Source organism: Crassostrea angulata, chromosome 10, assembly GCF_025612915.1.
Source record: "Crassostrea angulata isolate pt1a10 chromosome 10, ASM2561291v2, whole genome shotgun sequence".
Classification (NCBI taxonomy): domain Eukaryota; kingdom Metazoa; phylum Mollusca; class Bivalvia; order Ostreida; family Ostreidae; genus Magallana; species Magallana angulata.
Genome location: NC_069120.1, coordinates 23199275 through 23213386, shown reverse-complemented (window position 1 = coordinate 23213386; position 14112 = coordinate 23199275). Strand labels below are relative to the sequence as shown.

Sequence of the window (14112 nt, the reverse complement as noted above, 5' to 3'; positions counted from 1 at the left end):
CTCATACTTCACCTACAAAGAGCATTTGGGTAAAGGGTGTGCAATGACCTTGAACCAAGTTCTAGGTCTAAGATTAAAGACATAGCAAAATTATCTGAAAAAACCCATGTATGGATCATATATTCTATAACCTAGGTCCAATCTGGCTCATACTTCACCCCCAGAGTTTCTTTGGTCAGAGTATGCATGATTATCAATGAACTTTCTAGGTCAAGGTCATATCAGACCATGAAAAAAAATCAGTGCATATCTTATTTCCCCCTAGCCCTAACTGGCTCATCCTTCACACAAACGGAGCCTTTGGGTAATGGTTGTGCAGCAACCTTAATTAAACTACTGTGGTTTCATCAATATTCGTTGAATACCAATTTTCGTGGATTTCGTTGTTTAGTTGATCCACGAAATTAAATGTTCATTAAAGTGCAATTTTTCTTAACATTTTGTATTGAAAGGGTCATTGGCCACGAATTTACGTATCCTTGAAACTGTGATTTTCACTTTATCCACGAAAATTGATGCCCTTGAATATTAATGAAACCACAGTAACTTTCACGGTCAAAGTAAACAACGTCTTTAAAGCCTGTTGGTAAGGGTTAATGAGCTAATAACTAAGTCATAGGTCAATGTCAAAGCAAAATCCTCTGATATTCTTTTATTCTAATTTCTATTATTTAAGTAGGCCCTTTGAGTTGGTCACCATATCAATGATGTGTAGTATAATTCAGTTGTGAACAATACTGTTCTTACAGGACATTGGTGGAGCAATGGTACTGAATGATCAAGTAGTCATAACTGACACAGTCTCCTGTCCTGCTGGTTACATGGTGATTGGAGACAACTGTGGTAATTTTTATTTCTATTCAATTTTTTTTTAATGGTTGTTTTTCTTTACTTGAATACTCTATATGATTCTGATAACTAAAACTTGATAGATCGCAATTATTCCTTTGAACTTTTCGGGTCGACAATCAATATAATGTTAAATTTTACTTAAGCTTCATGCAATACATGTAATAGAAATGCATCATCAATGTTTCGTCAAATCTAGATACAATGTAAATCTGTGTCTACCAATACTCTGCTTTTAGTTGCATGCAGCATGGGAACATTCTACAACAGGACCAGTCAGAACTGTGAATTCTGTCCTGTTGGAACTTACGGAAGTTCTACTGGATTAACAAATTGTACAGTCTGTGGATCAGACAAAACTACACTCGGTGTCGGTTATACAACCAGTAGTGACTGTGTTGGTAAGTCCTGATAAACTGCTGTTTGTTTATTTATTAATTGTAGGTATTTAGTACACCCATGTTTAGAAAGTGCAGATGTTTTATACCAGAGGTTTTAAGAACCATTCTGTGCGAAATGAAGTAATTGATGCTTCATTCTTTACATTGCTGTTTATAAATGTTATGTTTCCTGTTAGTTGGAATTCTCTGGTGATGTGTGTATACAGAGGTGTGAAACCCTTGATTTTGACCAATTTTGTTATTATTTGTGAACAAGTTTTATCAATATATGGTGACCTCCCTATTAAAGGGGTAGAAAATTGTCAGAGTACATGTTTTACAATAAATCAGTTAAATATCATATTCTAGAATTTTAAATTGTATTTATTTTGAATTCATTAAAAACCCTGATACAATGAATACCATATTTTTTAGATGATATGTCAAAGTGGGGTACTGGACAAATTGTTCATTTTTAGACAAAATCCAGGAAAAATCGCAAGACAATTTTCTATCACTGATCATTGTGTGAAAATAAGTATCAATGATGAATGGGGAATTCACTGTATTTTGATAAGACTTATTCACTAACAATAATATAAGGCTTATGTCAATTGGAAAATAAAAAGATTAAACTTTGATAACTTCAAAATATTATTACAGTTTCAAAAAGTTTTATAATGCTGCTGATTCTTTGCATGTTTTTTCTTTAAAATTACTAAATGGCCAAATCGGAAACAATGTACCATAGAAATAGTACAGGAACATGCAAGTTACTCTATACCAGTTTACTTAAACTGAAGAAAGATACTTCACCTATTATATATTAAAGGTACTGTAAACCAACATTTATTCGCGCCAATTTATTTTGCGATTTACTTCCAATAAACTGGTTCCCGACGACTAATGTTCGCGACCTGTAATTTGCTATAACAGCTATAAGATAAAGACTGGTTCGTGGCGAGAAATATTCCCAACGACAAGGCGCTCGCGAACCTCGCGTAAATTTCTCGCACACGAATAAAAGTTGGTTCACAGTATATGTGGCGCATTTGGAGTAAAATTTGAGTTTGAGTAAAAATATACATCATGCTTCTTATAATTAGACATTTCACGAACTTTAAGCCAATAAAACAAGTTCTGTCTTTAGATATTTTCTCTAAACTTTGCTACACGTTTGCTTTACTGTGCAGGTAAAAAATAAAAGATATTTTGTTGATTTCTTGTATCATTGTTATGCGATTGACTTATAAAGCGTAATTTGTGTGAAAGTCCCATTTTTAAGTAAAGAAATGAAGCAAATAATCAGATCTTATTATTGTTATTCTTTAAAAATATGCCACATATACCTTTAATTAAAATTTAGAAAAAAGTGTTTCGATCTGCATACTTCAAAATAACAAGGTCTTGAACTTCAACTCCCGGCTATTTTTTATATTATTAAATGTTTACCTAATTGTTTTATGTAAATTTTTAATGTGTATAAATCTATTTTGATTTTTAAAGAATGAAAAACAGGCCCACATAGATCTTTTAGATAAAAATAGTACATTTACATAATCATCCGCAATTTTGTTTGTCGACACAGTCTTGTTTCTTGAAAACTGAGTTTACTTATCGAACAAATCTAAATTATGATGTATTGTTTTAGATGGTTGTCCTGTTGGGCAGTTTTGGGATGGTTCAAAATGTTCACATTGCTCAAAGCACTATTATCAGAACATGACCGGCAAAGATTACTGCTTTCCATGTCCACTTGGTAAAAAAACAAGTGGTATGGGCTCCAACAGCTCTTCACAATGTTTCGGTAAGCATTTGAATTAAAGCTGTTGTTTACTGTCTATATTATTGAGCTAACTGCTTATATGATATTGTATGTTATCTCTTCTTTTTGGGAAGGAAATTTTCTATGCAATTTGTACTGAGGTTTTAGGATAAAATCTCTGAAACCATATACCTCAGTCAAAAACATGTATAGTACAGGGTAGATTTTATATTAGCTATCAGCTTCATTGTCATCATAGCATGTTCAAGTCTAAAATTTTGGGTATAATTAAACCTTGGCCTGAAAATTATAATTGATAGCTATAGAGAACAGAATCTGTGTTCTTGCTGCTTATAAGTAGAAAAAATGATATCAAATTGGGTTGAGAAGAAATCATAGTAAACTATGATAGTGTCAGCATTTAATTGCGTATATAATGTATGATTTTTTAAAAAGATTCTTCAACCCTTTTTAGCTCACCTGAGCTGAAAGCTCAAGTGAGCTTTTCTGATCACATTTTGTCCGTCGTCAGTCTGTCCGTCCGTCTGTCTGTCCGTCTGTAAACTTTTTACATTTTGAACTTCTTCTCTAAAACCGCTTATCCAATTTCAACCAAATTTGGCACAAAGCATCCTTATGGGAGGGCGAATATAAATTGCAGAAATAAAAGTCCGATCTGTATTCAAAGCGGAGAAAACCTTGAAACTGTAGAAAAAGAGGGGTGCATTTTTAAAAATCTTCTTCTCAAGAACTACCGAGTTCAATTCAACGTAGTTTAGCATAAATTATCCTTATGGGAAGGAAAATATAAATTGCAAAAATTAAGTGCTAATTCTGTTTCAAATTTGAGTTATTACGAAAATAATAATAAAGGAAAGGCGTGTTTCAATCAGTTTAATAGCTTCGGGCTCGGCATACGGAAAAATGGGTAGGCAATACTTGGCCTGAGCAAAACAAAAGATTTGCAGGTATTAATCTGCCAATCCCATTAAAATTTTGGGATATTTGATGGACCAGTATATTTGTATTTGCTGTAAATATTGCTGCAAAATAATGCGTATTTGGAATTGACGATTGCCGATCTGCCCCGGCTTTTATTTTGCCACGGCCCGGGTTTGCATACCCATTTTACCAAGACTCGTATTTCATACTTCTAAAACGAGGTTCTTTGTTTAAAGCAGCCATGACATTATACGAAAAAGGGTCGATCTGACTATGATGAATTTGCTTGCTATGCAACCGTTCACGTATGAAGGGAAATTTTTGAAACATGCAAAATATATTGGTGCCGAATTTGTGAAGTAAATTAAGGCTAAATATTTCAATGCGTTGACAGTTTTCACACATGACGTTGGTGTTAGCTTGTTCTGATTTTCGTTTCGTTTTCATTATAATGCTTTGTAACCTGGGAACTATCATCTGTATTTCGTGATTTTTACGTATCAAATCAAACAGAGACTTGGGTAAATAAAACAATTAACTGTTTACCTGCGCAAATTAAGCAAAATCTGATGTAGGGATACTGATTCAGAAATACAATTCATTCTATTGGTAATTCGGCATAATCTTTTGCGTGATGGTAGATTAATGCAATAGGTTTTGTTGAGATGCTCGGCATTTTCTCGAGTTTATTCAGTTTAAATAGAGTTTGATATCGCTGACGGAAATATGTAGGTATATACATGTATATATATGATTCATTTCGAAAAAATAAATTGTGTTCTTTATTTGTTATACATGTAGTGCATGTTTCTTGTGTTTAATTATTTACAATTTCTATTTACTAGCCCTATTTGAGTGTAAAGCTTCGAATTATAAGCAAGATACAGAGATTTGCTCACAATTCTATGTTTGTACACAGATCTTAAAAGCTAAAGATTAAAAAAGTAAAAAAATTGTCAATATTTATTACGAAAAATTTCAAAGTCTGTTCTTCCAGAAACTTATTGAATTGTAAACTGAACCTTTTTAGCTCACCTGACGGTGGGGCCACAATGAGAGGTCGAAGTTTAACAAATGAATATATAGAGTAAATCTTTAGAAATCTTCTTCTCAGAAACTAATCGGCCAGGAAAGCTGAAACTTGTGTGAAAGCATCCTCAGGTAGTGTAGATTCAAAGTTGTGAAAATCATGACCCCCGGGGGTAGGGTGGGGCCACAATGGGGGATCAACATTTTACATAGGAATATATACAGTAAATCTTTAAAAATCTTCTTCTCAGAAACTAATCCGCCGGCAAATCTGGAACTTGTGTGGAAGCATCCTCAGGTAGTGTAGATTCAAATTTGTGAAAACATGACCCCTGGGGGAAGGTTTGGGCCACAATGGGAGGTCGATGTTTTACATAGGAATAAACAGAGTAAATCTTTAAAAATCTTCTTCTCAGAAACTAATCAGCCAGGAAAGCTGAAACTTGTGTGAAAGCATCCTCAGGTAGTGTAGATTCACAGTTGTGAAAATAATGATCCCCAGGGGTAGGGTGGGGCCACAATGGGGGGGGGGGTTAAAGTTTAACAAAGGAATATATAAGGTAAATCTTTAAAAATTTTCTCAGAAACTAATCAGCCATTCTTTATAATTGTTAAGACTTTGGCCCCAGGACAATTCTTTGGCCTCACGAGAAGGTTCAGAGTTTGATGTACGTTTATATTCCATATATAAACTATTGTTAGGGATCTTTTTGAGAACCGCAATACTCAACATATGATATGACTATAAAATCATCCTGTTAGAAAAGGGACTAATGATTATAAACATAAGACTATCCAGGGGAAAATGGATTTTATTTATACAGGATCTACATGTATTATTGTACATTGTCCAGATAGTTTGTATTATGACTCCATTGAGCTGATTTTATCATACCTATTGTTCCTCAGGTGAGCGATGTGGCCCATGGGCCTCTTGTTTAATTTTTTTGTATAAAAACTAAATCATTTAATGTTTTATTTTTTCTAAATTAGACGATTGTCCTGAAGGAACAGAGCTAAAACCGGATGGAAAATGTGTCAAATGTCCTCGTGGATATTATCGCAGCTTTCTGGAGGATGTCTGCACGGAATGTCCGGCAGGAAACACAACAGCAGGGAATGGTAGCACTAGTAAAGACAGCTGTTACATGAGTAGGTGTCAGATTATATAGGTGCAACATATTTCTGTGTCTGGGAATTATTTATTTTATATATTTTTTTTTCAGTAGGAACTTGGGGATGGGGTAGGAGGGGTATTTATTATATATATTAAGGTCAATGATATACATTTGTTTTTCCTTATTTACTGTGGTAACCGTACGTTTCATTATTATTCATTGGGCACCAGTTTAATTGCAATCCATTGCCGAGTCCATTAATGTTTAGCAAAGTAAGGAATGGAACAAAAATTGTTATTCATAAAACTTTAAGTTCAGACATTTTTGTTTGCATCTTCAAAACTGTGAAATGTAAATTGAGCCACAATATATTTAATGATTCAGTTTATGTTGTACGCTTGCTGTGTATGTCTGTTGCAAGTCTTGTGTTTATGTGTGAATGTTTTAACGCTTTTAAGTGTTTTCTCTTTTATATTACCTATAATCTACAGGTACCGGTATTTTGCTTTTGTGTAATTATGAATTAAAAAGCTAATTAAGATTTATGATCGTATTGCTTTCAAGAGGAAAGATTTATCAGAAAAGAGACTGCCAGAATAAGAATTAAGTTTGAATGTTATGAAATAAGTATTGGTATATGATACATATTAAAGCATCAAGGTTCTTAAAGCAATAAAAAAAATTATGAAAAACTTGTAACTGATCTAAATTAAGATCGATCTGTGATCTGCATTAAATGTAGTTTTAAAAATGTCTGCAATGGATATCTTTTTTTTAATTTCATATGTAAACTGATCAGAATTTTTTTTGAAAATCAATGAAGTTATGTGTTAAGAGCGTCTTTTCCTAGAAACATCATGTATGCTGTTAGCTTTACCTGACTTGTCAGTGTTATGGAACAAACACCTTACATCATTTGTTTGCGTGCAATACATATATCTATCATGTACTGTATATTTGCATTTTCGATTTTACATCATTACATAGGAATTTATAAAAACAATTATTTTGGGGATTTGATTGGTTATGACAGAAAAGCAGAATGCATTCACGATTATTTGATTAGATGTCAGAGGGATTGTTATGGTAAAATGTCTAAAATTGTTTTTCAGAAACTAATTAAGTCAGAGCGCAGTGATATTTCAATTGTAAGATATTGCAGTGTGGCACCTTTTGTTAGCAAGATCTAGCTTGCAAATGATGTCCTTTACTTTTGATGTAAGCATATATTGAAGGCTTAACATGAAATATAATTATACTGTTTGATTTCAGCTATATGTTATAATGGAACATATCGCAACAAAACAACAAATGTCTGTGAGTCATGTCCAGTTGGAGAATATCAACCGGAAGACCTGCAAGAGGAATGTATCAAATGTCCAACAAAATATTCTACAGAATCAGCTGGAAAGAATAACATAACAGATTGTGAATGTATGTCAAGTATTCTGAATCTGAGTAACTGTATAACTATATTTCTGGATGACAGAAATACTGTCATTGTTAGCAAGAAGATATTTAACTTAACCCAAATAATAAAGCCCATTATTAAGACTTAAGGATTATAATTGTAGAAAAAGGAGATTTTAAAAAGTCTTACGCAGAGTAAATTATTATAATTCTGCTATTCAAATGATATTTTTCTTTGCTTCAGTTTACTGTCCGAAGGGATATGAAATCCTGTCGGCGGCCAATGAGACCTGTCAGCCTTGTTCAAGAGGTTTCTACAAGGACAATTCCGATTTGTTCGGTAGTTGTGAGTCCTGTCCAACTGGTAACACAACAGAGAAAATGAACTCCACCAGCATTAAAAGCTGTTCTATAAGTAAGTATTTTGTTAAAGGGGGAGAGAGTTAAAAATCAATACCAGGCATAGGCTCAACCAAGTTAATGGTATTTCACTTATTATAAAAGAAAATCAATAAAAATGAATGCTGAATTTAATGCACTATCAGCTAATTAAGAACTAAACAGCTCTTTAGTGGACAAAACTTGTTTTCCACGTTTTTATGTAATAAATGACATCATAATGAAGACTGGGTTTAAAGTCATAGTTTCCAATATTTTTAGGTGAATGTAGCAGTGGACAAGAGATAGATTCTACAGGCGGGTGTTCTGATTGTGAAATGAATAAGTATCAGCCTGTAAATATACCAACATCCACTAACAAATGTTTATCATGCAAGGACAACTATGGCACAAAACAGAAAATGTCTAACAGTTCTTCAGATTGTCTACGTGAGTTTCAACTGTTTAGTTATTCTAGCATCTTTGTTTTGCATTGAAGTCAATGAAGGTGTTGAATATTATAGTAACAAATTCATCATTTATTGGGATGTTTTGTAGCCATGTGTCTTGGAGGACACTTCTTTAATCAAACATCAATGATGTGTGAAAAATGTCCCAAAGGAAGCTGGAACAATGGAAACTTTACTATGAAGTTTGAGGGCTGTGTGGCCTGTCCTGTCAATTTAACCACAACGGGACCAGGAATGACGTCAGAGGATAATTGTACTCTGTGTATGTATTTCATAAAAACATTTGAAAATCTGTCAACATAATTAAGGGATGCTTTGCATGAATACATTGAAGTTCGCAAACAGCTATAGGTGTTATGATATATTTATATACCGTAAATCTGGAAATTTTTACCGTAGATAAATTTTTAGCTAATTTGCGCGTGTTCTGCATTCGCAAAAAAAAATTTCCTAAAAATTAATCAACAAAAAAAAAGTAATAAAAATTTTGCCGAAGGCTGGTCTCTTCTCCTTACTATATGAACAGGTGCCCATAAGTAGTGGTCATTTAAAAAAACGGTTTATATAACCAGGTAATTACCCCCAAGCTATAACCAGCGTGTGGAGAAGGACTTCACTCAAAATCGGTATCCTCGGTTGACTTGTAGTCTCATGTCTATCCAGGGACATATATATTTAGTATATATACGTCCCTGGTCTATTTTTAGTGTACATGTATACTGATGACACTGCATGCATGTGTGATTCACGGAAATTCACGGAATACGAAAATTTGTACAGTATTTTGAATTTCTCGCTGAATGCCGCCATTTTCTTCTCGTTCTCGCTCGCTTGACACAGGAAAACATCACTTGTGTTTGACACGTGACCCTCCGATACTTGTGTGGTGTACACAAACCGTCGCATGTGAAGGTGTGAACTGCTAATTGGGATAATTATCTCGCTATAAATCCGTATCAAGATACCCCTTTAGGTACATGTAGTTTTGTTGCATTTGCTGCTGTTATTGTAAATATCGGTAATTTGAATAAGAAATAAATTGCAGACATCAACTCTCACATGATACTATATGAAGTTGGTAAACATATACGATTCGTGAGAAAATTAGAGGCGGCGGTAATATATGATGTCCGAAGGTTAGCTAACATTGTGCATGTCAGTATATTGACATTTAATATTTGAGTGCTTTTTATTTTTAGCGCCGATGACAATTCGCAAAAATTTAAAATGTAAAAATTAATCTATAGCTTTCTGACTCGAATTCACAAAAATAAATCGACGTAAAAATTTCCAGATTTACGGTATTTATGCCCCTCTTCAAAGAAGGGAGGGAAGATTGCTTTGCTGTCAGTCTATCTCTTTGTCGGTCGCAAAGGTTGCACATGCTAAAATGAGATTTCTTATACAAATATATCTTAGAAATATATAGGTCAAGTTCGATTTGGGGTACAATTTAGCAATTTCAGAAAGGGTTATGCCCCTTGGACTTGGAAAAATTTCAATTTTTTGCAATTTTTATTCATTTTCTTTGCAGAGGTTGCCCATACTGAAATGAAATTAGTAATACAGATTTATCATAACAATATCTAGGCCAGCTCTGGTTTTTGGTATGATCAAGCAATATTTGACAGAGTTATGTCCCTTGGACTTTGAAAAATTCTAATTATTTGCAGTTTTCGTTCATTTTCTTCACAGAGGTCTTCGCTATGTTCTACTTTTTCTTTTTTTAATTAATTAAAGTTTCCATAGAATTAACAGTTTTCTTAGATGTTGCATCTTTGATGATGTTAAGGGAACAATCCTGAAAGTCATTATGCTGTATTTGACTTATATTTTCATGTTTACATATCTGCTTCATAGGTCCTTTGAGAAAATGCTAAAACCAAATTTGTCTGAACTATTCATATTGCACCAAACATAGATTCATGAGATTTTGTACCAATGTTTGCTTGAAAATTTGTGCTAGTAAAACAATATGTTATTGGAGCCTAGGGGTTAGGTCAGTAACCCAAACGTTGCTGGTTCAATCTCCGCTGTGGTCACTGGATGCTGTAAGTTGTGCTGTTAGAAAGGGCCTGAATTGTCTGAGTCCACCCAGCTGAAATGGTTACCAGCATATGCTGAAAGTTAACCTGTGATGGACTGGGAAGTCAGTGATTAGCACTGCAGAAACTAGTGATAGGCACCAGCCTCATGCGCTGTTCTGATTCTCAGGGTTCGACACTAACCTTAGTCCGTTAGTCACAGACTAATAGATTTTCATACGGACTAACAAAATTTCTGTTTAGTCAGTCCGGTCGGACTAATTAAAAGTTTTGCTTAAAAAATTCGTAAATTAACGATGTGTGATTGTCGACATTTTAATGGAAAACCCTGACTATATTTTTATTATCTAGCATATGATACATTGCAGTGATTTAATATAGATTTACCGAGCGAAAACAACAGAGGTATGCAGGATATTATGGGTGACTTGATTATTTCTTTTCCGTAAGGGGATGTCCGAGAAAATAGGTGACAAGTGAACGTGTTCACAACAACAGCTTCGATAGGGACGCTTATGTGTTTTAAAAAAATAAAGGTGAAACGAATTTCCTGTGAGTTATTTAATATAAATGCATTATTTTACTTTAAATAATTTGTGATAAATTGCTTATTATTTTAAACAGATTTGAAAGAACATAGATAATGAAAAGCATAGTCTGGATCTAATTTGCATAGATCTATTTTTAGCTCACCGAGACGAAGTCAGGGGGAGCTTATGCTATAGCGTCGGCGTCGGCGTCGGCGTCCAGACCTGGTTAAAGTTTTTGTTGCAGGTCCTGTATCTAAGCTATTACTTGTCCTATCTTCACCAAACTTGCATGGATGATGCATCTAGACCTACTTATGGACTTGAAAGACTTGGATGCTGAATCTGAGTCCTAAATTTCAGATGCTGGAGGAGGATAAGGTTGTTGGACCAGGTTAAAGTTTTTGTTGCAGTTGCCCTTTGATAGCAATATCTAAGTTACTGCAGGTCTGTACTTCACCAAACTTGCATGGATGGTGTGTCTTATGATACTGATGCACCCGACAGGCTTGAGTGCTGAATCTGAGCTATAGGTTTCAGATGCTGGAGGAGGTTAAGGTTTTTGGAGCAGGTTAAATTTTTTGTTGCAGGTGCCCTTTGATAGCAATATTTAAGTTATTGCTGGTCTGTACTTCACCAAACTTGCATGCATGGTGTGTCTTATAATACTGATGCACCAGGCAGGCTTGGGTGCTGAATCTGAGCTATAGGTTACAGATGCTGAAGGAGGTTAAGGTTTTTAGAGCTGGTTAAAATTTTTGTTGCAGGTGCCCTCTGATGATTATATCTTAGTTACTACTTGTCCTAACTTCACCAGACTTCCATGGATGGTGCATCTTATGATACTGATGCACCAGACAGGCTTGAATGCTGAATCTGAGCCATAGGTTTCGGATGCTGGAGGAGGTTAAGGTTTTTGGAGCTGGTAAAAGTTTTTGAAACAGGTGCCCTCTGATGATTATATCTAAGTTATTTCTTGTCCTAACTTCACCAGACTTCCATGGATGGTGTGTCTTTTGATACTGATGCACCTGACAGGCTTGAATGCTGAGTCTGAGCCATAGGTTTCAGATGCTGGATATGGTTAAGTTTTTTGGAACAGGTCACATGTTTAAAAGATAATAGTACTATTTCAAACTTGCATAGTTGATTAATCTGTAATATGAATGAATCACAGAGGAAGCTTCAGTTGCAGAGCTTGATCTCCATCATCAAGGATGCTAAAAAATATATCTTAGTTATTACAGGTCCTAACTTCACCAAACTTGAATGGATGGTGTGTCTTATGATACAGATGCACCTGACAGGCATGGATGTTGAATCTGAGCCATAGATTGCAGATGCTGGAGCAGGTTAAGGTTTTAATTGCTAGTGCACTCTGATGATGATATCTTAGTTATTACTGGTCTGAACTTCACCAAACTTGCATGGAGATGCGTCTTATGTATACTGATGCACCTGACAGGCTTGAATGCTGAATCTGAGCCATAGGTTTCGGATGCTGGATGAGATTTAGTTTTTTTGGAACAGGTCACATGCCAGATGATAGCTTGCACAGTTGATTTAACTATAATATAAATGAAACACAGAGGTTGCTTCAGATGCAAAGCCTGATTTCCATTATCAAGATGCTAAAGAAATCTCCTACCTCACTCAAACCTGCTCGATAGATAGATGTGTTTGTTAATAAATGATATAACATGATTCCTATGATATAGTATTGTATGGTATGAAACAATATTGTTTAATATGATACAATATAATATCATATGTAAATGTAATATTATAAAAAGTTATATGATACGATATGATATTATATCAATTTTTTTGATATTTTATGTTATTATATTGTATCATGATATCGTTATGTATAGTATTGTATATTATGATACAATATTGTATAATATTATATTGTATTATTAATTTATTTTATCACAAGATACTATTACATAAGATATTGCAAAATATAATATTGTATCCTATGATACAATATTGTATATTCTATAATATTGTATCATACGATATTGTATAATATGATATTAGTTTCTGTAATATAGAATTATATCACATGAAATTGTATAATATGATACTGTAATATTTTATAATATCGTATCATATGATATTGTATAATATGATATTGGTTTATAGTATGATATATTATCACATCACATGAAATTGTATTGTATGATATTGTAAAATATATAATTGTATCATATGATATAATATGCATAATATGATATTGTATTATAAAATATTTTACTTTATCACATAATATTGTATCATTTGATATAATACAATGTCATATCAAATTATATTGTATCATATGATACAATATCATATTATGTATCAAAAATGATACAGTATCATACAATATCATACTATATAATACAATATAATTTCATATGTTTCAATGTTATGATGTATTATGTAATATGATATTGTAATATAATACTATATTGTTTTATATATTATGATATTGTATTATGTGATCAAATACAATAACGTATAACACAATACAATGTCATATCATCATATCTCATCATTGTTTATTATATTATTTTATTGTATTATATGATATATGTTGTAAATATGATAGGATGCAATATTTAATTTTATATTATTGTATTGATTAACATATGAACATATGATTATCATACAATTTTTTAACAGATGATATATGATATTGTTTCAAAACAGAATCCATGAATATCCAAGATCATAAAGTATGATTTTCATTTAATATGATAAAGGTGGTCTCATAAAGGTGAAGTCTCATAAGGGTGATGTCTCATCTTGGTGAGCTTTGTAATCTGTGATTACCTATGTTTAACATCTGTAATGGTGTCATACACCAAGTACACGGAGATAGTAAATACGCAGCTCATTGTTATGTACTGCATAGCACAATACAACTAAAGAAGTGCAACACCTGTAAGAAAAACATTATAGTGTATATTATGCACCCCTTTCTTACAAATTCTATTTAAAAACTCCGTACTATATATAAGGCAAATACGGTTATGCATTTTAATTTATTTTGACGGACACATAAAATTGCATGTGGACTAGTTAAAATAAACAGGCACTAGTCCGGCTGGACTAATGCATAAAAAAGTTAGTGTCGAACCCTGAATTCTGAGAAGGATTTAACCTTGATTTATTTTAAAATAACAATTTTTTTAACATTATCTAATGATCA

At 33.3% G+C, this 14112-nt stretch overlaps 1 protein-coding gene across 1 annotated transcript in view; it reads left to right on the top strand.

Moving 5' to 3' along the window:
* LOC128165057 (uncharacterized) overlaps positions 1-14112 on the top strand; it is a 109632-nt gene that overhangs the window by 60680 nt on the left and 34840 nt on the right. Inside the window, exons 42-49 of the mRNA XM_052829261.1 lie at positions 750-843; positions 1089-1250; positions 2881-3036; positions 5959-6117; positions 7356-7517; positions 7738-7908; positions 8154-8321; positions 8430-8603. Coding sequence (XP_052685221.1) covers positions 750-843; positions 1089-1250; positions 2881-3036; positions 5959-6117; positions 7356-7517; positions 7738-7908; positions 8154-8321; positions 8430-8603 — 1246 coding nt within the window. The remainder of the gene's footprint in view (positions 1-749; positions 844-1088; positions 1251-2880; positions 3037-5958; positions 6118-7355; positions 7518-7737; positions 7909-8153; positions 8322-8429; positions 8604-14112) is intronic.